The 27,240-nt window shown below is 44.0% G+C and overlaps 1 protein-coding gene across 1 annotated transcript in view; it reads left to right on the top strand.

The window, feature by feature from the left end:
- Window positions 1-27,240, top strand: part of LOC124783268 — a 114,140-nt gene that overhangs the window by 60,391 nt on the left and 26,509 nt on the right. The window contains exons 6-7 of the mRNA XM_047254007.1: window positions 3,310-3,363; window positions 20,283-20,368. Coding sequence (XP_047109963.1) covers window positions 3,310-3,363; window positions 20,283-20,368 — 140 coding nt within the window. The remainder of the gene's footprint in view (window positions 1-3,309; window positions 3,364-20,282; window positions 20,369-27,240) is intronic.

The following is a 27,240-nucleotide window of genomic DNA, read 5'->3' as shown; positions in this document are numbered from 1 at the left end:
CGTTTATTTTTCCACAAAACAGTATAAACAGGTGATAGTAAAGTAGAAACACTGTAAATAATACAGAGCGTTATTAACTGCAACACGCATAATGGTAGACAAAAATGTTCGTATTTTTTCAACATAACGTGTTTGCTCGCACATTCTGACAACTGGACAGTGTGTTCAGTATCGGATGTGATCGCCTCTGATACCAATAGATCACCTCACAACGACTGGACATTGTGTGAATGATGTCATCAATTTCATGTTGAAGCGATAACGCCCATTCTTCCTGCACAGCTCACAAGTCTTGGAGAGTGATTGGCGGATGCTAACGTGACGCAACCCGTCTCCCTAGTGCACCCAGACATGCTCTATGGGATTCAAATCGGACGAGCAAGGAGGCCCCGCCATGCGCTCAGTATCTTCCGTTTCCAAAAAATAATCAACCACCCGTGTGCTCTATGAGGTCGAGCATTTCCGTCCATCAACGCGAAGTCTTGGTCCATAGCCCTGGCAACAACGGTGCATGAGATCTCAAGAACCCCCCACAGTAACTGACAGCAGTTAAGTCTTTCTGATTCACCTTAAAATCCCTGCCCACACCATTAGGGATCCTTCTCTTTCGAAACTGTGTTCCACGTGTCCTTCAGATGCAAATCTGTTGAGAATCACTCTCTAGACCAAATCGGGACTCATATGTGAAAAGAGCATTGGAAAACTGTTAGATCGCCCTAATGGCATATTGATGGCTCCACTCCAAACGTTTCCGTCTGTGAAGATACGCAAGAGTTAAACAGACAGCAGGTGTCCAACAATAAAGACCACTCAGCTGCTGCCTTCTGTACACCGTTTCCCTCGATACAATATGTCCATGGGATGCTGCGAGGTCAGATAACAGTTGCAGTGCAGTACTAAGGCGGTAGGGTCGTGCCCGTACAACCAAATAACGATCCCCTGTTTCTGATGTGACACGTGGTCTGTCCTGCCCTGGGCTCAGGGATACAGTTTCGATCTCTATAAATTGTCGCCTCATTCGAGAAACGTGTTACATTAAGCCATCGGACCACGTCAGTTTGCGACTCTCCTGCTTCCATTCTTTATATGGCCTTCCACAGCACAGAATCTGTGGGCGTCTTCTTTGTGCCATACTGCATCGTCTGTGAATGTGTACACAGCGATTGTGCATGTGGGACTGTCCCGCAAACACTACCCCGCTTGATAGGTGTCAAAAATGGTTCAAATGGCTCTGAGCACTATGGGACTCAACTGCTGTGGTCATAAGTCCCCTAGAACTTAGAACTACTTAAACCTAACTAACCTAAGGACAGCACACAACACCCAGCCATCACGAGGCAGAGAAAATCCCTGACCCCGCCGGGAATCGAACCCGGGAACCCGGGCGTGGGAAGCGAGAACGCTACCGCACGACCACGAGATGCGGGCTGATAGGTGTCCAGACGTCATTGTTGGTGTGGTTGCCCGTTGATCGAATGCCATCTTCCGTGCAGAACACGATCGTAATGACATCTGTTGACAGTTTATGCGGTTGTATCGTGAATTAGACAAAGTACGGGGAAACAGAGGTTTGTTGATTTAATTTTGGACACCAGTGTACATTTGCGACAGTAGAATCGTTCTGCAGTCGGCTTCAAATGCTGGTAATCGAAATACCCGCAATATTGCCTAGCGAAAAGAATATCAACAAACATTTAGTTGACACCAGATCACAACGGGCAATATGCAGCTGTAAAAAAAAAAATGTGAACTATTATGTGGTTCCGTAAACTCTCTCATGTCGAGTCTGCAGCCGGAACATATCGTCATCTGGACACAATATTTCGGCGGTCCACCTGGCCGCCATCATCAGGTGGGTAATCCGTCGCGCTAACCCGCCATATATTGTATCCAGATGACGATATGTTCCGGCTGGAGACCGAAATATGAGTATCGTGAACTGTCATATGACACGTAAATCAGAAGAACACTGTTAGAATTTTCATAAACTAGAAGCGGCTGTCTCATTAAAGTGCCCAAGCAACTTAAATTAATCCTGAGTACAAAATAAATCACAAATAACCAGCTCATAAAATGTTCATAAATTATCAATAGGGCTCGAACTCGATAGAGCGAAAGCAGAAAAACCGCCCCAAATATCGCCAACAAAAACAGTCTTAGCAATGTAAACAAGCCAGGTTGGAACCAGTAAACTTTTTAAATCAAACTGCGATTAACTCAATCATAAAACAACACAGGATGTTACAACTTTGAAATTATACAGAAATTTACTGATGTAATTTACAGAATCGACATATGCGTCATTTTCTAGCAAACAACCTCAAGATTGATTCATGCAGTTGATCAGTAGCCCATTCTGCTAACAGAAGCGCCAGAGCAGAGCTTCCCAGATCGGTGGATTGACCATGAAAGGCCTGTCGCATGGCCACCTCGCTCCCCTACTTCACACCTCTGGAGTTCATCCTCTGGGGTTTCATTAAATACCACTTGTATGTTCCTTCTCTACCAAACAATTTAGCTGACCTGAAAAGTCGAATCTGCGCTGCCATTACACAGGATACACCCGATTTGCCTCAAAAAGGGTGGGAAGAATTTGATTATCGGTGGAATGTTTGCCGCATCACAAATGTAAGTCACATCGAAGCAAAATGACACTTGACACTTTTGTGTGAAACTTGAGGTTATTTGCTACAAAATGACACATCTACCGATACTGTAAGTTTTCTCAATAAATTTCTACATCATTCCAAAGTTATAAAGTCCTTTTTGACTCATTATGTATATCACACAGAGAATCTTGCAGCACAGCGGATAGCTCCTACTAACAGTTCGTGGAGACTACACGCTAAGGTGCTCACCAGATAACTCCAATAAGCGTCGATGACTGGCTCGTGGGTTGTTTGCAAGGAGGGAAGAAACAACACTGAAAAAAAAAGGAAACTGAAAGATTTTCTCAGAGACAAACTGATCTGAGCTACATTTCCGTACCTTCTTACCTTATTATACAAGCAGTGCCGCAATAGATTTTTTGGTGGATAATCATTAAGATGCAATCTGTAAGCCGACTCGAGAATAATTCTTCCGCTTTTGCACAGGAATGTATGATGTAATAAACGTCCTCAAACTAATGCTTATGGTTTTCGGTAATGGAACTCAGAACCGTGTCGTTCGAGCAGGATTCCTACTAAAAGTGCTCTCATTCATCTGTGTAGCTTTATGCTGTTTCTATCACTTAAACATTACACTTTTGTTTGTTGTGCACATGTTGCAAGACATATCAAATCTCTGTCATCCTTTTTTTCTTTTCAGAGATAACGCCCATTATTCGATGTCTCTACGCCTACAAATTCCAACTTTTCCTCTGTAAGTATTTTCTCTGCAACATATATCTCTAGTCTCAAATTCTCATTGTAAAATATATTCGAGCAGATTTTGATTAACAAAAAATAAATTTGTCTATTAAGTTCAACGTATCGTATAGATCATATTTCGGTGTACATAGGTTACTTTAACTGAAAGCCATTGTTTGTTTATTTAAAATCATATTAAGATAAAAAGAACGTGTGGTTATAGCTTGCCAGCTATCAATAATAATTTCTACACATCATGGAAGTTTTTGAGAAATAGCACTACACTCTTCCATGTTGACCACAAGGGTACAAAGAATCACGGCACGCCGACAATTTGAGCCGCATTCTACGTACAATCGACTTAGTGTGGTATACGAAACGTATAATAATGAGCAGCGAAAATTGACCAGGACGAAAATATACAATAATAGAAGAAAAATCTTTCCAGTAACATGTATTTACAAATGAGCTGTTTGCGAAACGATTGTGAATGTGTGGCTAGATATCTGAAATTTGAACGTATCGTACAAATAATCGAGGGTATTTGATGCAAGAACCACTCTAAGGTGAAGAGATCACGTAGAAGAGGAAGGCATGGCCGGCAGTATCAAATCAGTAACAAGAACGATGACGCAAAATAAAAATAAAAATTAGATAACAACTAAAAAGCTTCACCTTTAAAACGCTTTTCAAAAACCAGCTGGGGTCCAGAACTAGTCAAGTTATGCTGTTTGGAACAAGAACACGGTTTAACGTAGCATTAATATGACATCTTTCCAGAATGTTCGCAGCCGCAGAGAATAGAACACACTGAAAGGCGCTAAATGTGGAGTTCTGCATTCTGTCTTTCTTGGAACGACGCATATGTGTTGCTTCCATCGGACAGTAATGTTTTAAATTCAGAATATCCATTAATAAACATCATTACTTGTCCACCATTCTACTCGCAACCCAAAACCTGCACCAGCTCCAGAAGTGTCTGACCAGTCTGATATGCTTTCCTCCTCAGCTGCGATACTCACCGTAGACACTGTGGATCCGACACCAATGCCGCCAGCACACGACCGTAACTGGTATAGGTCGCCCGTTTTCTGCCGTCCTCACACATTCTCATTACTGTATGGCACAGCATTGTGTATAGTCGGCATCCATGGACAAAAACGGCGTGGCAACTGGCTGATCCTGCACTGCACGAAGAGATGTACACACATCAACAATATTTTGCATCACCTGTGTTGCTAAAGTTTACGAACCTGTACAGAAAATTGGAACACAGATCTATAAACACATCATTTCCGCCATTTCTATTGCTCATGAAAACCACACGTTGCATGTTGTACCACCATACTACAAGACCTTCACAGGTGGTGGTCCCGATTGCTGTAGACACCGGTACCTCTAATACCCAGCAACACATCCTCTTGAATTGATGCATGCCTGTAATCGTCGTAGCATACCATCCACAAGTTCATCAAGGCACTTTTGGTCCGGATTGACCCACTCATCAACGGCGATTCGGCGTAGATTCCTCAGACTGGTTGGTGGGTCCCGTCGTCCATAAACAGCCCTTTTCAATCTATCCCAGGCATGTTCTATAGGGTTCATGTATGGAAAACATGCTGGCCACTCAAGCCGAGCGATGTCGTTATCCTGAAGGAAATCATTCACAAGATGCGCTCGATGGGGGCGCGAATTGTCGTCCATGAAGACGATGGCCTAGCCAATATGCTGCCGATATGGTTGCACTATCGGTCGGAGGATGGCAGTCACGTATCGTACAGCCGTTACGGCGTCTTCCATGACCACCAGCGGCGTACGTCGGCCCCACATAATGCCACCCAAAAACAGCAAAAACCCTCCACCTTGCTACACTCGCTGGGCAGTGTGTCCAAGGCGTTCAGCCTGACCGGGTTGCCTCCAAACACGTCTCCGACGATTGTCTGGTTGAAGGCATATGCGACACTCCTGGGTGAAGAGAACGTGATGCCAATCCTGAGCGGTCCAATCGGCTTGTTGTTGGCCCCATCTGTACCTCGCTGCATGGTGTCGTGATTGCAAAGATAAACCTCGCCATGGACGTCGGGAGTGAAGTTGCGTATCATGCCGCCTATTACACACAGTTCGAGTCCTGGCTGCACGAAAAGCATTATTCAACATGGTGGCGTGTTGCTGTCAGGGTTCTTCCGAGCCATAATCCGTAGGTAGTGGTAATACACTGCAGTAGTAGCCCTTGGGCGGCCTGAGCGAGACATGTCTCTCTGTATCTCCTTGATATTCGAACAACATCGGTTAGATTGACTCCGAGACGCCTGGACACTTCCTTTGATGAGAGCCTTTCCTGGCACAAAGTAACAATGCGGACGCGGTCGAACCGAGGTATTGACCGTCTAGGCATGGTTGAACTACAGACAACACGAGCCGAGTACCTCCTTCCTGGTGGAATGACTGAAACTGATTGGTTATCGGACCCCCTCTGTCTAATAGGCGCTGCTCATACATGGTTATTTAAATCTTTGGGTGGGTTTAGTGACATTTCTGAACAGCCAAGTGACTGTGTCTGTGGTACAATATCCACAGTCTACTTCTATCTTCAGGAGCTCTGGGAACTGGGGTGATGCAAAAGTTTTCTTCATGTGTGTTTATTGGCTGGCACACGTGACAGGAGGTTACCTTTATAATGCCCCCGTTCTTCGCAAACGTATTGGCACAGAAAGCCCGATGCAAAGAAGAGAGGACGTGAAGAAATCAAAACTGCCTTGCTCTCATATCACTTTCCTGAAATGAACTTTTATCCGTTCTAAACCATAGGCAGTCTGTGCTATTGAACCCAATACAGTTGAAGCATTTTGCCATCACAAAATCAAGCTCGTCTAAAACAGTTCTTGCCTCTCGATTAACTATTCCCAAAGAATGACACCCCATAATGTATAAGATTTTACCGCCGTCAAATATACACTATCTGGTCAAAAATATCCGAGCATCCCAATGTAATGTGAAACGGAGCTCTGAGTGTCACGAGAGGCGGACCCGCCAGTATAATAGGAGGCGTGCGGCATTGTCACTAAAGAAGCAGTAAGAGCAGAGTGGGTGGATCAGGAAACCTCAGAGACTTCGAATGGGGACTAGTCACTGGATGTCACATGAGTAACAAATCCTTCAGAAACATTTTAACCCTCTAAAGTTGCCCATGCCGCCTGTTGCTCGTGTGATTGTGAAGTGGAAACGCCGAGGAGCGTCCACAGATAAGTCATCACCCGGCAGACCTAGTATACTGTCGGGAAGAGACCGTCCGGTGTTGCGGAGGGTGACTGTAAGAAATCGCATTATATCAGTGGGAGGAATCTCTCGTGAGCTCCACAATGCTACCAGCAGTCCAGGCAGCACACGAGCTTTGGGAAGGGAGTTATAAAGAATGAGGTACAATGGTCGAGGAGCTCCTCGTAAGTCACAAATTTCTGTAGTTCAGTGCTAAGTGATGGTTGGGTTAGAGTAAAGAGTGACACCACTGGGCAGTGTGTGAATGGAAACGAGTAATCCCTGGAGAACCTTGCCTGCTGTCATGTGTACTGCCAACAGTAAAGTACCCTGAGGTGGGGTTACGGTATGGGGTTTGTGCTTTGTAGATAGTGTGTTGTCACGTTACTGCGCTTGAGAAAACGCAAATTGCGGAAGGAAGTGAATACATTTTACAGCATGTGTACTGTGTACAAATGAGGAAGACATCGGAGATGATGGTTGTGTGTAGCAAATGCATAGTGTATCCTACCATAAAGCAGAATCTGAGGCAATTGTTTGAGGACAACAACATTGTCTTGCCGCAGGAGAGGGTGCTCGGTGTGTGGACGAACGCTACGAAATCGAGAACTCGATTACAGCATGCTGCTTCTCACGCACCGACATAGTTACTTTACACACTGCCATGTTACACACTACAGCTTGGAGCCCTCTAGCGTCAGAGAGTTGCAAATATATAGATACGAAGAATAAAGAATGTTAGAACGTTCGCTTTAAGAGATTTTACATAAATAATTCAGGGTTATTAGTCTTTTTCAAAAAGAGGTGGAGCCCCTCCACGCCCACACCGGCATGATGGCCAACTCAATAGGTCTACTGCCATCTCTGCATAGGGGTTAGTATTCACTAAAGTGAGGTGTCGCAGGATGTGGGTACTGCGATGTTTGCGTACGTCTGGTTAAGGTTAACCATTAATACGCGCTCATCTGGAGATAGATTGGGTCGAAGTCGAACGAAGGGTGGTGGTCTGAAGGGAAGAGGTAAAAAAGTGCCAAGGCAAGAGCCAAGGGAAAAAAAAAACCTCTGCGATAGTTAGGTCGGTTGGTAAGAGCAGTAGCGGATGTCTTGCTGCTTGCGATAGGTCGTGCAAGGGTAGACTTTGTTAGTAGTGAGTATCATGCATGTCGATACCTTTGACGTTGTGCGGTTGTGTTGCTCGGAGGCTGGCGCTGGTTGCCGGTGCAGAGCTCTCTTCAGCGTCAGCAACCTGCAACAGTTAGGTTTACTATTTTTTGTGTCAGATACGTCATATATCGGATGCACAGTGTAAGGTAATGTTGGCGGTTTGTTTGTGCGTCAGTGGGCGAGCTCGTCGGTGTCCCTGCTTTTGGTCGGCTCTAATAGCAGCTGGTAATTATCAATCAGTGTTGCTGATGTGCAGGGGCTTGCCGACGTTTTTCGCTTCTTTGTGTATGTTAGTTTACCATGGGTGGATATGTCCTAGCTAGTAGTGTCTTTGGCCGCTTGTGGTTCCACCTGTGGTTGTGATCGTAGTTTCCCAGAGTGAGGATGAAAGGATTGTTCGACTGTCTCGAGTTCCTGTATAGTCGTGTGGTGTGTTTTTTGAATACTTCCTTGAGGGTATATAGGCGGTATTCTTGGTGAAGATCCACGGTGCGTGTGTAGCGTGGAGCGTTGCTAATGATTCGTAGCACTTTGTTCTGTATTACCTGCAGGCGGCGCAGTCGTGTAGGAGCTGCATATCCCCAGACTGGAGCTGCGTACGTCATCAGAGGTCTAATCAGTGTCATGTATATGGACCTCGACACCCTCCTCTTCAGCATTCTCTTATATATATGTGCATACATACGAAGTTTGTGTGTGTGTGTGTGTGTGTGTGTGTGTGTGTGTGTGTGTGTGAGAGAGAGAGAGAGAGAGAGAGAGAGAGAGAGAGTATGTGTGCGTGTTAGTGTTTGTGTGTGTTTACATGTATATATGCGAAGATGTGTATCTATATGTATATGTACACATATGTGCATATTTGTGTATGTTTCTACACTGGGTGAAACAACGTTACATCTGTATTTGGTTCATTTGCAGACTAATAACTACAGCCTTCGTCAGTATCGTGCTTTTAGGTTGGCTAGTACATCCAAGTTCACGCAAACTATGAGGTGTGATTGGAAAGTTTTAAGAATGGATCCGCTACTGCTTACTGTTTTGGCGGGCCTGTACACGGACGGTGGTGAATGCGTTATTGCCTTGTCCTTGAATTCCCTCTGACAGGAAACTGCATTTCCTTTATTCAGTTCATTGTGGTACCTGGTTGAGAGCGGGTCTGTTAGGGCTTGTTGCCGGATTCTGTCAGAACAATGAGTTTGTGTGAAATTTTTATTAAAACCGGGAAATCAGCTTTGGAGACTTACGAACTATTAAAAACAGCTTTTGGAGGTAATTGTATGAACCAATAAAATGTTTCTGTTTGGTTTAACAATTTAAAAATAGCCGCGAATCATTTGAAGATGAACCACGATGCGGCTGTCCTTCCACCTCAAAAATAATGAAAATGTTGTGAAAGTTCGCGACTTAGTGTGCTCTGATCGTAGACTTACAAATAGGGAGATGGCTGATGAACTTAATTTAAGATTTTAGGTAGTTCAGTCAATTTTAACTGACGATCTTAACATACGTCGAGTGTCCGCAAAATTCTCTCCAAAAGTGTTGTCAACTGACCAGAGACAATACCGACTTGAAGAGTGCCAACAACTGATTAATCAGACTAGAAATGACCCAGATTTTTTAAATAGGGTAATTACAGGTGGCGAATCGTGTGTATATGGATATGATCGTGAAACCAAAGTGCAGTCTTCGCAGTGGAACACTCCAGGTTCACCACGACCGAAAAAAGCACGGCAAAGTCGGTCGGAGGTGAAGACAATGTTGGCGATTTTTTTCGATTCTACCAGTATTGTGCATCATGGATTTACCCCTGAAGGACAGAAAATTAACCACGAATACTACAATTGTGTCCTTGAGCGTTTGCACGAAAAGGTGCGGAAGAACAGACCTGCATTGTAGAGAGACAGGAGTTGGGTGCTACACTATGAAATGCTCCAACTCATCGTGAATTCTCCATCGTTGAATTTTTGTCCAACTTCAAAATTCCTGTGCTTCTACAATCATCATATTCTCCTGATTTAGCCCGTGCGGACTTCTACCTGTTTCCTAAACTGAAATTTTCTCTAAAAGGGAAGCGATTTGACTCGATTGAAGACATCCAGGCAAATACGGAGAGCGTCCTCAATACACTTCAGGAATAAAATTTCCAGGAATTTTTCCAATAGCGGAAACACCGTTGGAGTCGGTGTGTTCAGTCAGAAGGGGACTATTTTGAAGGAGATTCATCACAGTAGCATGTGAGTATGTACAATTGCAAGCCCATTCTCAACACTTTCCAATCACACCTCGTATTAGTCCCACAGAAAAAAAATGAACATGGTATTTTTGTAGGAAATGTAATGTAGTCATGTTTCCTATTGGCATACGTTTTCGCTGGAGGCTACAGTTTTCCAGTTATTAAAGAAGAACAAATTTATATAGATCACCTTTGATGTAGTAGTTGCACATGGTAACTAAAGGCGTTGCGGGTTGCGTAAAACTCATAGGTAGGGGCAGCGAAATCACCCTGTGTACATAGCGTAGTTTGCATTACTTCTAACTATTATGTTCTGCTACGTTGAAATGGAAATAAACGCACTTCCAAGAAAGTACCACGTTTCACACCTGCTTGAAGTCTGTTGATGGTTTGCAGCTTTAATGGCCAGCAGTGCACTAGAAACGGTAAGGGCTCGTAGCTCTCATCTGCCTTACAATTGGGGCCGCTGGCGAACGCTCGTGCCACAGCTGGGACGCTGCGACGTAAACAGCGGAGCGGAGAATGCGCGAGCAGAGTTTAGCGGGTATCGAGTGTCGGCTGCGTCCGCTGTTGGCCGTCTGTGTGAGAACGGGGTCAGGCGCGCGGCGCTGCCGAAACGCAGCACGGTCCGTTTGCGACTCCACTGGCTGTGCGGTGCCACAGGGGCCTTAACACGGCTATGTATTTAGTGCCAAGTATATCTTTGTATAATTTGTTTAATAAGTATATGCATCTACTGTGGCGGTATGCGGTTCCAGTGTTCTGCCAGTTACATAGATCTCGACCATTTGTGACAAAACTGTATGCTGTATCTGATCTGAACACTTGCCGCTCACAGTCTATCGAATGAGCCACCAGAACTTATAACACAGAGTGACTCAAGCTTTGATATTAGTAAAAAAGACTTACTCATTGCTTCCAAACTTACGGACGGCGTCAGATATGCAGTAAAATCTATCGCTGCCACGGGAACGAATGCAATGAAATCTTATTGTCACGCATCTTATTCCATAGGTGGAACATTTGATGATTATTAATCATGTTCAAAGCACTTAACAGTTGATATCTGATTAAAATAACGAATATAGGTAACTGGCGACAAATATTCTTTTATTGTGCATAGAAAGGTACATAGCAGAACATACACAGTAATGTGTTCTGAAACGAAATTGCTACGTAGTCTTCCTTTAATATTGTGGAGTCTGTAAGGTAGATATTAAAACATATGTAGATTTTTAGTGTCACCTGACACACAATCCATGAGGTGGTACAGGAGGCATGGGAATATGTGACGGTTACAGTCTTCTTTTAGAAAAAAATAAAAATAAAATAAACGACCGTGTTCAACCTCTATGTTGCTGCATTTTATGATGCTAGTAGTAAATGTTTTAAGAACAAAATTACTTACTGTTCACAATAGCACTCACAAGAGTTCCTCTGACGCCCATCCAAAGGAGATAACTTGGGAATTTTTCGTAGTAAAAGCGTATTTTTATGATGTGCGTTACGCGTCGTCTAATGCATGCAGAATCGATAAGACACAACATTTTGGAGGGATCATTCGCAGTATCGGCGGCCTCTTTGTCATTGTGTTCCCTTTCACTCCTGTTCGTAATCATTATATGACTTGGGTGCGATTCGTCCGTGGTTTTTTTCTATTTTTTTTTTAATTCAGAGAGTGTATCATGTTACCATACTGTGATAACTTAACCACCTTATGGATCATTTCTAGAGCATGGATGTCGTCTGTCCATATTACTGGGCCGGCCGGAGTGGCCGAGCGGTTCTAGGCACTACAGTCTGGAACGGCGAGACCACTACGGTCGCAGGTTCGAATCCTGCCTCGGGCATGGATGTGTGTGATGTCTTTAGGTTAGTTAGGTTTAAGTAGTTCTAAGTTCTAGAGGACTGATGACCTCAGATGTTAAGTCCCATAGTGCTCAGAGCCATTTGAACCATTTAGATGGCTCCAAGCTGTAGTGTGTAGCATGTCAGTGTGTAAAGTAACTATGTCGGTGCATAAGAAGCAGCTGCTGTAATCGAGTTCTCGATTTCGTAGCGTTCGCCCGCACGCTGAGCACCCTCTCCTGCAGCAAGACAATGTTGTTGTCCTCAAACAATTGCCTCAGATTCTGCTTTATGGCAGGGTACACTATGCATTTGATACACACAACCATCATCTCCGATGTCTTCCTCTTTTGTACACAGTACACATGCTGCAAAATGTGTTCACTTCCTTCGGCAATTTCCGTTTTCTCAAGCGCAGTAACGGGGCAATGCACTAAGTGCTAGGGGACTGATGACCTAAGCAGTTCAATCCCATAGTTCTCAGAGCCATTTGAACCATATTGCTGGGATGCTAATATCCTATAGGACTTAAGAAGTCACATGTGGTCAGTCCAAGCAGCTAAAAGAACTGGAGAGCTCGCGTAACGGCCACTGCCTCTGCCAAAAATACTACTGTTCTGAGGGAGCGATTGCCACCAATGTATCCCAGTTCAAGCCACACTAGGCGATTAAATTCCGTTTAGCACTAATCCTCATTTTTTACTATAGTCATGATTTCATGCGTCCCGTAGCGAATTGCTCACCTAGGCCAACCTCTTCATCGCAAAGCAGCACTTGAAGCCTTTGGGATCTATATCTATTACTCCTTGACGTCTTAACACAGATCCTGTCATTCTCTCCTTCCTACTTGGCAACGCTTTCCGTGTGTTTCTCTCCTCACAGGTTCTGTGGACAACTTCCTTCTGTAGTACCACTTCTTAAACGAATAGAATACCTTCTTTTAGCGAATGGTTCACAGTCCATGATTCGCTTCCGTACAGCGCTGGCCTTCTGAAGTACAAAGTCAGAACTTTCCCCTTCCAACTAAGACTCATGTGTGATACGACTTCTTTTGATCAGCAATACCGTCTTTACTTGTGTTAGTCTTGTTTTATCTCTGCCATGCTCCTCCGCCATGTGCTACTTTGCTTCCTAGGTAGAAATATTCCTTCATTTCGCGTCCTAAGTGGCCCCAATCTCGATAAGTTTCTCGCTAATCTCACTTCTGCTACTCTCCATTACATTAATCTTTCTTCCTCGCCCTATCAATGAAACCTAGAAAAAGAAACTTTGCACCACAATTGCATCACGTGATTAAAATATCACTGGATTGCATTACAAGCATTTTAATTAATTATTTGCCGTTGTAACACTTAACGATTAACGAACGAAATTATATATACTTTATAAAAGACTATGTAATATCAGTATGGCCTTATTTTAAAGTTGTTTTTGTAATCCATTTAGCCTGAAGATGAGGTTTACCTCGAAACATGTCGCTAAATGAATAAGTAATCCAAAAGTTGACCAAGTTTGTGACTGGTGGCGGTAATTTAAAAAAGACCTTTACATATTTCTTGAGATGGTCATCGTCAAAAATAGTCCAAATGTCTTCAAATCCTTATAAATGCTAATCTGATAGTTTCAGGAACATTCCAGAAGGTAGAAAATAGGAAAAAGTATTCTATATTACCTTTAAACATCTCATTTTCACACCGATATTTTCAGCAATAGTGATAACAATTATTATTATCAAACGACACCTGAGGGGAAACTCTTAGTCAGAAACCGATCAGAGTCGTGTTTGGATTCATTGTTGGCTACGTCGTTTTCCTCTAATTGAGAAACCTCCAAAGAGTCCAATTCTGGTGTTAATTTTTGTTGTACGTTTATAGCAGAACAAAGCCATAGCCTTAATAAAATTGTTTCCCCGCAACGTATTCACATGCACACGGATAGTGAACTTTTATTACACACTTTCACCGTGTGAGACAGCGCAGTGCTGAAGGTGCTGGACTGCACTCTACCTCCTGCCAATCCGCTTATGGGCTCCTAGTGATTTCTCCAAATCACTTAAGGCCAATGTCAGGATAGGTCCATTGGCAACAATGCTTTCGACATCCATATTCAGCCACCAATCAATTCGAGGTAAGGTCACGTCTTCCAATAAAGTCTACACTGTCGGGGCAATAAATAATAATCCCCATTGCTTGCTTCCTTCCATCATTTTTCTACCGGGACACAACTTTACACTTCTTCCCCGATTTTTTTCGTGATTCCACCACTATCTAGCGTGGTTATTTTTTCGCTATGATTTGTAGCTTTCTTTAGTTTACTGTGGATCTGAAATTGAAGATGAATGTACAAAAAAGTTAACGTACTTTAAATTATTAAATTAATTATTAAATTAAATTTTATGAAACCATCAGCTATGGAACCCCGCACATACGTCAGAAAAAGTATTTAGGAAGCTGATATTTATAACCATATAAATATTTCGATATGGATTTTCATTTTGGGTCAAAATGTTATTAGTCTATTTACACTCGAACTTACAGCTACGAATATTGGCGTGAAAGTAGTCACTTCGTCATTAGAGAGGAATAAGAAAGTTCGAGAGAACCCGAACTCAAATAAGGGGTCGTAGCACACAGTCTTGCCAAGTTTGACAACTATCAACAAGTCTGTAATGCATACGTCATGGTTCCAATACTGGAAGACAGTGAGGTAGGCAACTAAAGCAGGGCAGAATAAAACTTCAGGATCTTCCGTATGTAATATTGCATGAGTTCGCCAGCTGCAGTACGTTTGTGTCGATACTCACTGACTGACAACAAATAAAAGTAAAAAACAAAAATTAGTACCTGAAGGAATGGTCGTTGTTTGCCATCAACCGTTGTAGAAATGACTAGAGATGCATTAGTGTTGTGACCAAGTGATCATGTTGCCAGGCTTCAAAAAGTGTAATTATAAGAAGTATGTGCTGTGACTAATGGTTGGTGAACACCGACAGGGACTACGAAGGATGAGATGTGCTTACATTAGACATCGTTACCAGCATTTGACGGCATTTGAAAGGGGCAGCACTGTGTCTCTGTACATGGCATACAGATAGAATCGTGCAATACTCATGCATGTTGGGCGTTGGAATACGACACTGGCTCGATGTTGGACTGGATGGAAATTTAAGGGAAGCCATAAGAGTCCTAATATTAAGAGACAATAGCCATATTGAATGAAATTTTCACTCTACAGCGGAGTGTGCGCTGATATGAAACTTCCTGGCAGATTAAAACTGTGTGCCGGGCCGAGACTCGAAGTCGGGAACTTTGCCTTCCGCGGGCAAGTGCTCTACCAACTGAGCTACCCAAGCACGACTCACGCCGCGTCCTCACAGCTTTAATTCCGCGAGTACCTCGTCTCCTACCTTCCAAACTTCACAGAAGCTCTCCTGTGAACCTTGCAGAACTAGTACTCCTGGAAGAAAGGATATTGTGGAGACATGGCTTAGCCACAGCCTGGGGGATGTTTCTAGATTTAATTTTCACTCTACAGCCATATTGCGCACCAAGCACATTTTAGCCCGGTCCGATGTGCACTCACAATTGACATACATGTAATGGATTCACTAAGCAACTCTATAGAATCCCACACCGCTGATCTCAGACTAACAAAAACTGTACTACCGTTACGTCTTTCCAAGCAACAGCTAATACAGAGCGATGGCGTACCAAGGAAGCATAGACTGCTAGCGACAGGAATCGCATCGTTTCCAGCAATGAATCTCATGCCCATACTGCCAAAATTTACAATCACTTGCAAGTATCTAGGTACCATGAAGTGAGGACATCTTCCGCCATTGTTTTGGAAAGATGTTTACTATCTGATCAAACATATTCGGACAGCCATATGTCAGGTCGAATTCACTAATAGATGTCACGAGAGGTGACCGCCCAGTATGAAAGAAGGGGTCTATGTGTTTTCAGTAGAGAAGCAGTGATAACAGAATGGGTCGCTCCGGAGAGCTCACTTACTTCAAATGTGGACTAGTCATTATACAGGGTGAGTCATTAACTACTGCCACCTAGAATAACTCCGAAAGTATGATAGTAGCTGAAAAGTTTGTGGGACAAATGCTGGATGGGACAACGGGGATCATACACTCCTGGAAATTGAAATAAGAACACCGTGAATTCATTGTCCCAGGAAGGGGAAACTTTATTGACACATTCCTGGGGTCAGATACATCACATGATCACACTGACAGAACCACAGGCACATAGACACAGGCAACAGAGCATGCACAATGTCGGCACTAGTACAGTGTATATCCACCTTTCGCAGCAATGCAGGCTGCTATTCTCCCATGGAGACGATCGTAGAGATGCTGGATGTAGTCCTGTGGAACGGCTTGCCATGCCATTTCCACCCGGCGCCTCAGTTGGACCAGCGTTCGTGCTGGACGTGCAGACCGCGTGAGACGACGCTTCATCCAGTCCCAAACATGCTCAATGGGGGACAGATCCGGAGATCTTGCTGGCCAGGGTAGTTGACTTACACCTTCTAGAGCACGTTGGGTGGCACGGGATACATGCGGACGTGCATTGTCCTGTTGGAACAGCAAGTTCCCTTGCCGGTCTAGGAATGGTAGAACGATGGGTTCGATGACGGTTTGGATGTACCGTGCACTATTCAGTGTCCCCTCGACGATCACCAGTGGTATACGGCCAGTGTAGGAGATCGCTCCCCACACCATGATGCCGGGTGTTGGCCCTGTGTGCCTCGGTCGTATGCAGTCCTGATTGTGGCGCTCACCTACACGGCGCCAAACACGCATACGACCATCATTGGCACCAAGGCAGAAGCGACTCTCATCGCTGAAGACGACACGTTTCCATTCGTCCCTCCATTCACGCCTGTCGCGACACCACTGGAGGCGGGCTGCACGATGTTGGGGCGTGAGCGGAAGACGGCCTAACGGTGTGCGGGACCGTAGCCCAGCTTCATGGAGACGGGTGCGAATGGTCCTCGCCGATACCCCAGGAGCAACAGTGTCCCTAATTTGCTGGGAAGTGGCGATGCGGTCCCCTACGGCACTGCGTAGGATCCTACGGTCTTGGCGTGCATCTGTGCGTCGCTGCGGTCCGGTCCCAGGTCGACGGGCACGTGCACCTTCCGCCGACCACTGGCGACAACATCGATGTACTGTGGAGACCTCACGCCCCACGTGTTGAGCAATTCGGCGGTACGTCCACCCGGCCTCCCGCATGCCCACTATACGCCCTCGCTCAAAGTCCGTCAACTGCACATACGGTTCACGTCCACGCTGTCGCGGCATGCTACCAGTGTTAAAGACTGCGATGGAGCTCCGTATGCCACGGCAAACTGGCTGACACTGACGGCGGCGGTGCACAAATGCTGCGCAGCTAGCGCCATTCGACGGCCAACACCGCAGTTCCTGGTGTGTCCGCTGTGCCGTGCGTGTGATCATTGCTTGTACAGCCCTCTCGCAGTGTCCGGAGCAAGTATGGTGGGTCTGACACACCGGTGTCAATGTGTTCTTTTTTCCATTTCCAGGAGTGTAATAAGACGTCGGCTTTTTTGTTGCTAGGTGGGGTGCCGTTAGAAATATGAAGGTCACCTTTGTTTTTTTTTTTAAATGGGATGCTGTAGTTTGCTACCTAGTTTCTGACAGCGGTTATCGAATCGAATCCAATGATGTGTAACAGTAAGGTCATTGAAGGTCAACGAAGGTCAATAAGGTGGCATGAACGTTCATTGACAGAAGGTGTTCGAAGTGATAACCATTGGTATCAGTGCAGTGCTGCACTCTTCTTATCATGGATTGAGTGGTATTCCTTATGACATCGGCAATTATCGAAGCACATATACGACAAATAGGTCTAAATTCGATTACATTATCCCTTTCTCCCCTTTTATAAAGGGATATCCCCTTCCAAATCAGTGTTCATCTTATCCCAATGGTGTGTAAAACTCTATAAATACAGGACCAGCTGTGTGGCAGTATTCCGAATTTAATTGTTCATTTAACTCAATTCTGTAAACACTTAAAAAAAATTACGTAACTTCTACGTGAGAGAAGTTGCGTTTCACTCTATATCTCAGTCTAAAAGCTTAAGGTGTTTCCGTTAATGAGGATATTCCGGCAGGTTATCCATATCACTTCCCATATGGAACGCAAAACGAACAGCAACTCATAAATTATACACTCCTGGAAATTGAAATAAGAACACCGTGAATTCATTGTCCCAGGAAGGGGAAACTTTATTGACACATTCCTGGGGTCAGATACATCACATGATCACACTGACAGAACCACAGGCACATGGACACAGGCAACAGAGCATGAACAATGTCGGCACTAGTACAGTGTATATCCACCTTTCGCAGCAATGCAGGCTGCTATTCTCCCATGGAGACGATCGTAGAGATGCTGGATGTAGTCCTGTGGAACGGCTTGCCATGCCATTTCCACCTGGCGCCTCAGTTGGACCAGCGTTCGTGCTGGACGTGCAGACCGCGTGAGACGACGCTTCATCCAGTCCCAAACATGCTCAATGGGGGACAGATCCGGAGATCTTGCTGGCCAGGGTAGTTGACTTACACCTTCTAGAGCACGTTGGGTGGCACGGGATACATGCGGACGTGCATTGTCCTGTTGGAACAGCAAGTTCCCTTGTCGGTCTAGGAATGGTAGAACGATGGGTTCGATGACGGTTTGGATGTACCGTGCACTATTCAGTGTCCCCTCGACGATCACCAGTGGTGTACGGCCAGTGTAGGAGATCGCTCCCCACACCATGATGCCGGGTGTTGGCCCTGTGTGCCTCGGTCGTATGCAGTCCTGATTGTGGCGCTCACCTGCACGGCGCCAAACACGCATACGACCATCATTGGCACCAAGGCAGAAGCGACTCTCATCGCTGAAGACGACACGTCTCCATTCGTCCCTCCATTCACGCCTGTCGCGACACCACTGGAGGCGGGCTGCACGATGTTGGGGCGTGAGCGGAAGACGGCATAACGGTGTGCGGGACCGTAGCCCAGCTTCATGGAGACGGTTGCGAATGGTCCTCGCCGATACCCCAGGAGCAACAGTGTCCCTAATTTGCTGGGAAGTGGCGGTGCGGTCCCCTACGGCACTGCGTAGGATCCTACGGTCTTGGCGTGCATCCGTGCGTCGCTGCGGTCCGGTCCCAGGTCGACGGGCACGTGCACCTTCCGCCGACCCCTGGCGACAACATCGATGTACTGTGGAGACCTCACGCCCCACGTGTTGAGCAATTCGGCGGTACGTCCACCCGGCCTCCCGCATTCCCACTATACGCCCTCGCTCAAAGTCCGTCAACTGCACATACGGTTCACGTCCACGCTGTCGCGGCATGCTACCAGTGTTAAAGACTGCGATGGAGCTCCGTATGCCACGGCAAACTGGCTGACACTGACGGCGGCCGTGCACAAATGCTGCGCAACTAGCGCCATTCGACGGCCAACACCGCGGTTCCTGGTGTGTCCGCTGTGCCGTGCGTGTGATCATTGCTTGTACATCCCTCTCGCAGTGTCCGGAGCATATGGTGGGTCTGACACACCGGTGTCAATGTGTTCTTTTTTCCATTTCCAGGAGTGTAGATTGCAGCGATCAGTCGTCCTTTTTAAATTTTATTGTGCAGATTAAGATTTCGGCTAGAAGCTAGCCATTTTCAATGCACTATTACTTTCGCTCAATGCATGTAATGCCTGTTGGTCGGGCTTAATCCACAATTCATTGAATACAGTATTCAATGAATTGTGCTTGAAAGCATGGAAAGGTCCGGCTGCCTTGGTGCAGGTCTTATTACATTCGACGCCACATTGGGCGACCTGTGCGCCGAATGGGGATGAAATGATGATGAAAACAGCATAACACCCAGTCCCTGAGCGGAGAAAATCTCCGACCCAGCAAGGAATCGAACCCGGGCGCGTAGGACGGAAATCCGTCACGCTGACCACTCAGCTATGGGGGCGGACACTGTGGATGAAGTCCGACCAACAGGCATTACATGCATTGAGCGAAAAATAATAGTGCATTGAGAATGACTAGCTTCTAGCAGAAATCTAGATCTGCACAATAAAATTTAAAAAAGGCTAGGTCGCTGCAATCTATAATTTATAAGTCAGTATAACAGTCACTGAGTGCAACAGCCTTCCGAAATGGAAGGTAACCTGAGCAACTCTTATTCCAAATCGAGAGCACAAAGAAAAGGAAAAGCATAAAAACTGATCAGAATTTTAAAATTATCTAGCCGTTACTCCGAAAGTGAGTTACTGTGATGTGTATGTTAAGTGCAGACTAGTGAACATGCTCCTACTGTAATGCAATTTGTTTTCCCTCGTTTCTTCACCCAACACCTGTCAAGTTTAATAACATATGCTAATTTAACGGCCTTTATTTTCAGCGAAGGAGCAGCAGTACGTCTTACACGGATGGACAGGAGTGTTGCTGATTATCTCCGCTTTTTTTTTGTGGCTGGGTATTTTTCTTGTAAGTTTATTATCATTATTATTATTATTATTATTATATTATAAAAAATTATAAATGCAAATATTTTTATCAAACTTACAGCACACAAGGCGCTATTTTCTTTTCAATAGTTCTTCACTGGACTTTGTATGTCTCTACATATTTAAAAATCATTCATCCAACTACTTCTGCCAAACTATTTATTCCAATCTCTGTCTTCTTCTACAGTTCTTACAATCTTTAACTCCCTCTGCTGCAATCGAAATTATTCCTTGCTTTACTAATACACGTTCTATCATCTTGTCGCCTCTTTCTTTCGATGTTTTCTGCGTGTCTCGTTCTGCGCTGATTCTGAAGAGAACCTCTTCATTCCTTATCGGTTCACCTCATTTTCAACATCCTTCCATGCGATCACATCACAGACACTTCTGTTCTACTCCTTTTCGGTTTTTTCTCCGTGATTCCCTATCATACAATTCTGGGCTCCACTCGTATATTACCAGACATTTCTTCCTCAAATTGAGGCCCTTGTTTGATACTAGTAGAGTTATTTTTGCGAGAAACGCCCGGTCTCCTTGTCTGTACTAGTTGACTTCTCATGTACTCCTAGCTTCGTCGGTCATGTGTTATTTTGCTTCCTAGGTAGGAGTAATTCTTAATATGGTCTACTTCGTAATCACCAATTTTGATTCTAAGTTTATTGCTTACCTCATTTCAACTACTTCTTACTTTTGACTCTCTTCGATTTACTTTCAATCTGTATTCTCTATTCATTAGAATTTAATTCCGTTCAATATGTCCAACAGTTCTTCTTCAGTTTCACCGAGGAAAGACATGTCATCAGCGAATCTTATCGTGGATATCCTTTCACCCTGAATTTCATCCCATTCTTGTAACTATTTTTTATTTCCGCCAGTGGTTCTGCGATGTATATAGTTTGAACACTAGTGACGAAAAACTACAAATGCGAGCGTTTCGTTCTTGGTCTTCCATTCTTAATGTTCGCTCTTGTTGTACACACATATGGTACACTTCTAGGCTAATGGCTCTGCGCACTATGCGACTTAACTGCTGAGGTCATCAGTCGCCTAGAACTTAGAACTAATTAAACCTAACTAACCTAAGGACAGCACATACATCCATGCCCGAGGCAGGATTCGAACCAGCGACCGTAGCGCTCACGCGGTTCCAGACTGAAGCGCCTATAACCGCACGGCCACACCGGCCGGCACACTTCTAGGTCAAAAGTATGCGGTCGCCCCTATGTAATGCGCCATGAACAACTAGCTGTCACAAATGCCGACCTGGCAGGATGAAAAGAGGTGGGGAGTATTATGTTGTCTGTACAGAAGCAGTAATAGTAGGAGAGGCCAGTGACTTCAAACGTGAACTAGTCATCGGATGTCAGCGGAGTAATGCATCCATCAGGGACATTTCAGTCTCTCTAAAGCTGCCCAAGCAGATTGTTGGAGGTGTGATACACGAAGGAAGAACCACAGGTAAGCCGAGACTAGGGAGATCTAGTGCACTGGAGGAGAGGGAGGGTAGATGTAAGAAATCACATGAAATCGGAGGAATTACTTTTGGTTATAAAGTGCTATCAGCAGCCCAGGTAGCACGATAACTGTGAATAGAGAGTTTAAAAGAAAGGGGTTCGAGCAGCTGCGCAAAAGCCAATAATTTCTGTAGCCATTGCTTAGCGACGCTTGAAGTGGTCTGAAGAGCGACGACTGTGGATAGTAGACGACTGAAAATGAGTAACTGAGGGTGACGAATCATGTTAGGCCCCGTGGCAATCCAGAGGAAGGGTTGGATTTGGCGACAGTCAAGTACGAAGTATGGTATGGTGGTGTTTTCCATGGTTAGGGTGTATTTCCCTTATTTAGTTTAACAAAACGCTAAATGTGGAAGCATATGAACAATTTTTGCAGTGTGTTGTACTGCATACAGTACAGGAACAGTTTGGAAGCAATAATTGTATCAGGATGACAGTGTACCCTATTATAAAGGAGCATCTGTGAGACGATGCTTTGTGGAAAATAACGTTACTGCAGTGGATTGGTCTGCCCAGAGCCTTGACAAGAAAGTAATGGTACACCTTTGGGCTGGGGTAGAAAATCGACTTCACTCCAGACCCCAGCGTCCAACATCACTACCATTCCGGTGTCCACTCCTGAGGATGATTGGCCGCTGGCCCTTCGCAGAATTTCAGACACCTCATTGCAGGAGTTCCCAGTAGAGTTACAGTCATAAAAAAGATGAAGGGTGGACAGACACCATATTTATGTTCATTAATAAGTATCTGGATAGGTTTGGTCGGATAGTATACACTATCCCTCATTCTCCATAGCTCACTCCTATTTTTCTCGAAACCTCTTGCATCTTTTCAACTTGTCGAACGGTTTTTCTGTCAACGTATCTCTATTATTCTTATGTCTTAGGAAGCGCCACGTCAGAATGACGGGTCAGGAAGGCCAACTGACCGTCATCTGTCAGATGCTTGACCTTTTTTTTTTCGTTCTTCTGTATATTATTCTTGTTGGATATTTGGACGATCTGTTAAACGGACAGAAAAATAGTTCTGACACTTACCTACCCTTGGTAACTTCGGAATTGTGTGGACGATGTTTTCCAAAAGTTTTATTGTATGTCCCCTTTATCATTCATTCTAAACACAAACCTTAATAGCCATTTAGATGCCACATTCCTCAACGATTTTAGAGATTTTGAAGGGATATTATCTTACATTAATGCAAGTCTTTGAAAGCTCGATTAATCTCTAGCCCTGGGTCCCCTATATCTTCAATATCGACTCCCATTTCTGCCCATATCTACCCATCTTAGAGACCCTCAATGTACTCTTTGCATCTGTCTGCTTTCTCCTCTGCGTTTAGTAGAGGAATTCCGTTTGCACTCTCAATGTTGACGCCTCTGCCTTTTCTATTACGCTGAATCACTCCTTCCGAACCATATCCTTTTCTGTCTCTTCCCACTTCTCTCACAGCCATATCGCCTTGGCTTCCCTGCACTCCCTGTATATGTCGTTTCTAAGTGAGTTCGGCCTATATTGCTGTAATACTATCATTCTCTGCAAAGTTTCCTATTTCCCTCTTGCACCCGTCAATTGAAGTACTTCTTTAGTTACCCAAACTTTCCTTGTAGTTAAATTCCTTGTGCCCATATCTGTCTGTCCAAACTTCTGCGTGCGATAATCCTTTTTTGAAGCGTTCATACCTCTTCAGATGAACTGCATACTAGATATTTTCAAACTTATCACATCATTCCTTAGTACTTCAGTATCAAACACCTATCCACATTGATTCTTGCGACGATTCTCTTAAACTTCAGTCTACGCTATGATTACTACATTATGATTCAAGTTTACATCCGCTCCTAGGTGCACCTTGCAACCCAGTAACTGACCTCGGAATTTCTATCTTACCATGATCAGCTGGACCCATACTGTATCTCCAGCCATCTTTCCAGTATACCTTCTCGTCTTTTTGTTTTTGCTGTATTCGCTGTTACTGGCTTAAATATATTGCAGAACTCAATTAGTCTTCCTCCTCTCCTCACTCCTGCTACGAATCCCATATTCTCCCCTAAACCTTTCTTACATAACGTCCCCTATTACAGCGTTCCAACCCATAATGGTTATTAGATTTTTACGTTCTTTTTATCATGTGTATTTTTGAGTCATCAGTCTTCGGACTGTTTTGATGCGGCCTTCATGAATTCCTCTCCTGTGCCAACCTTTCATCTCAGAGTAGCGGTTGAAACATACGTCGTCCATTACTTCCTTTATGTATGTGAGCCTGCCTTCCTCTACAAGCTTTAAGCTCTATAAGCACGAAACTTATTTCCTGAAGTCTTATCAGATGACCTATTATCCATCCCCTTGTCAGTTTTTTCCATGCATTCCTTTCCTCTCATAATCTGTGCAGAGGTTCCTCATTCCTTATCTTATCAGTCCACCTTATTTTCAACATTTATGGCACCACATCTCAAGTGTTTCGACTTTTTCTGCTCCGATTTCCCCAGAGTCAATCTTTCAGTATCATACAATGCTGTGCTCTAAATGTAAATTCTCAGAAATGTCTGCCTCAAATTAAGGTATATGTTTGATCCAGTAGACTTTTCTTGGCCAGGAGAGCCGCTAATGAGAGGGCGAGTCTGCTTGTTATGCCCTCCTTGCTCCGTCCGTCATAGGATATTTTGTTCCCTAGGTGCCAGCCAAGGTGGCCGAGCGGTTCTAGGCGCTACAGTCTGGTACCGCGCGACCGCTACGGTCACAGGTTCGAATCCTGCTTCGGGCATGGATGTGTGTGATGTCCTTAGGTTAGTTAGGTTCAAGTAGTTCTAAGTTCTAGGGAACTGATGACCTAAGAAGTTAAGTCCCATAGTGCTCAGAGCAATTTGAACCATTTTGTTCCCTAGGTAGTAGAATTAATTAACTACGTCTACTGCATGGTCGTCAATTCCGATGTTACGTTCCTCGCTATCCTCATTTCTGCTACGTCTCCTTACTTGCGTCTTTTTCAATTTACTTTCAGGCCACATTTTGTACTCACTATACCGTTCATTCCATTTAACAGTTACCGTAATCCTTTTTCTCTTTCACTGATGGTAGCATTTCTACTACGTCTCATTAATTTCTTCTTTTTGCAGTTTACTTTCATGCCACATTTTGCACTCATTATACCGTTCATTCCATTTCACAGATCCCCTAATCCTCTTTCACTTTCACTGATAATAGCAATGTCGTCAGCGAATCTTACGGTCGTTATCCTGTCAACTTGAATCTTAATCCCATTCTTGAAACTTTCTTTTATTTCCGTCATTGCCTCAAATCTACAAGCTGAATAGTAGGGGTGAAAGGCTAAATCACTGTCTTATACCCTTTTTAATACGAACTCTTCTATTTTGGTCTTCCAGTCTTATTTTTCCCTCTTGGTTCTTGTACGTATCGTATATTATCCGCCATTCCCTACTGGGTATCTCTATTATTTTCAGAATTTCAATCATCATGCACCATTTTATATTGTCAAACGCTTATTCCAACTTGACAAATCATATGAACATATCTTGATTTTAGTACAGTCTATCAACCGCAACGTCAGAACTGACTCTTTTGTGTCTTTACCTTTTCCAAAGCCAAACTGACTGTCATCTAAAAGATTATCAGTTTTCTTTTCCATTCTCATGTATATTATTCTTGTCAGAAACTTGACTGCATGAGCTGTCAAGCTGATAATTGTCGCATTTGCAGGCTGATATTATCTTCGGAATTGTGTGGATGATGTTTCTTCGAAAGTCTGATGGTGTATTGACAGTCAAATACATTTTACACACCAACGTGAACAGTCGTTTTGTTGCCACTTCCCCCAATGATTTTAAAAATTCCTTTAAATATTTGTTCCATCTGCCTTATTTGATAGTATGTCTTCCAAAGCTCTTTTAAATTCTCATTCTAATACTGGATCCCCTATCTCCTCTCTGTCGACTCCTGTTTCTTCTTCGACTACGTCAGCAGACAGGTCTTCCTCCTGGTAGAGTCCTTCAGTGGACTCTTCTCATCCATCCGCTCCACATCTGCATTTAACAGTGGTAATTCCATTGCATCCTTAGCGTTAGCGCTCTTTCATTTAATTTCACCGAAGCCTGTTTTGACTTCTTTATATGCTGCGTCAGTCTTTCGTGTATTCATTTCTTTTTCGATTCTTCACAATTTTTGTGCAACCATTTCACCTTAGCTTCCCTGAACTTAGTACTTATTTAATTTCTAAGTGACTAATATTTCTTTCTTACTGAATTTCACTGAACAATTTTCTATTTCCTTCTTTCGTCAACCAACTGAAGTATTTCTTCTGTTAAAATGTTTCTTCGCAGCTGCTTTCCTTATACCCCTGTTTTTCAGTCCAACTTGTGTGATTTCAATTTTTAGAGATGTTTATTCCTCTTCAAATGAATTACCTACTGACCAGTTAATTGTGGTAGAACCTGTAACGTCATATAACATAAAGTTATCTCATTTCTTTCTTTCTGTGTGCCATTTCTCTGCGAGGTGATTTTCCTGACTTGTATCTTGAACTTCAGACTACTCATCATTAGTAAATTTTGATCTGCTCCTGTGTGCTCCTTACAAAGTAATATCCGATTTCGGAATCTCTGGCTGACCATGATGTAATCTAACTGCTATTTTTCCATATCACCTGATCTTTTTCAAGTATACTTCCTCCTCTTGTGATTCTTGAACAGTGTATTCGTTATTACTAGCTAAAATTTATTGCAGAATTGAATTAGTCATCTCATATTTCATTCCTGCTACCAAGCCTATGTTCTCCCATAAACCATTCTTCTATTCCTTCCTCTACAACCGCATTCCAAACTCCATGACAGATTTTCATCTCCCTTTACGTACTGAACTACCCGTTTACTGTCGATTCTGATGAGAACCACCCTGTCACTGAACTGTTCACAGTAACTCATTCCCTGGTCTGCCTTGCACCTTCCCATTCATAATGAATCCTACTCCTGTTATACCTTTTCCTTCTGCTGTTGATGTTACCCTATACTCGTATGACCAGAAATTCTTGTATTCTTTCCGTTTCATTACACTGACTCCCACTATATCTAAACTGAGCCTTCGTATTTCCCTTTTCAGATTTTCTAGCTTCCCTACCACGTTCATACTTCGGACATTCCCCAGCCCGACTCTTAGAACGCTATCCTTTCGTTCGTTATTCAGCCTTTTTCCCATGGTCGCCTCCACCTTGGCAAACTCCTCCCAGAGATCTGAATGCCAGACTAGTCAGGAATCTTTTGTCATCGTGTATTCAACGTTCTCACGTACCTTGTCCGTCTCTTCACAATCTGCTTGTAACGTCGGATTG

The sequence above is a fragment of the Schistocerca piceifrons genome, chromosome 1 (assembly GCF_021461385.2).
Source record: "Schistocerca piceifrons isolate TAMUIC-IGC-003096 chromosome 1, iqSchPice1.1, whole genome shotgun sequence".
Lineage (NCBI taxonomy): Eukaryota > Metazoa > Arthropoda > Insecta > Orthoptera > Acrididae > Schistocerca > Schistocerca piceifrons.
The sequence above is the reverse complement of the archived record's forward strand: the minus strand, read 5'-3'. Positions and strand labels throughout refer to the sequence as shown.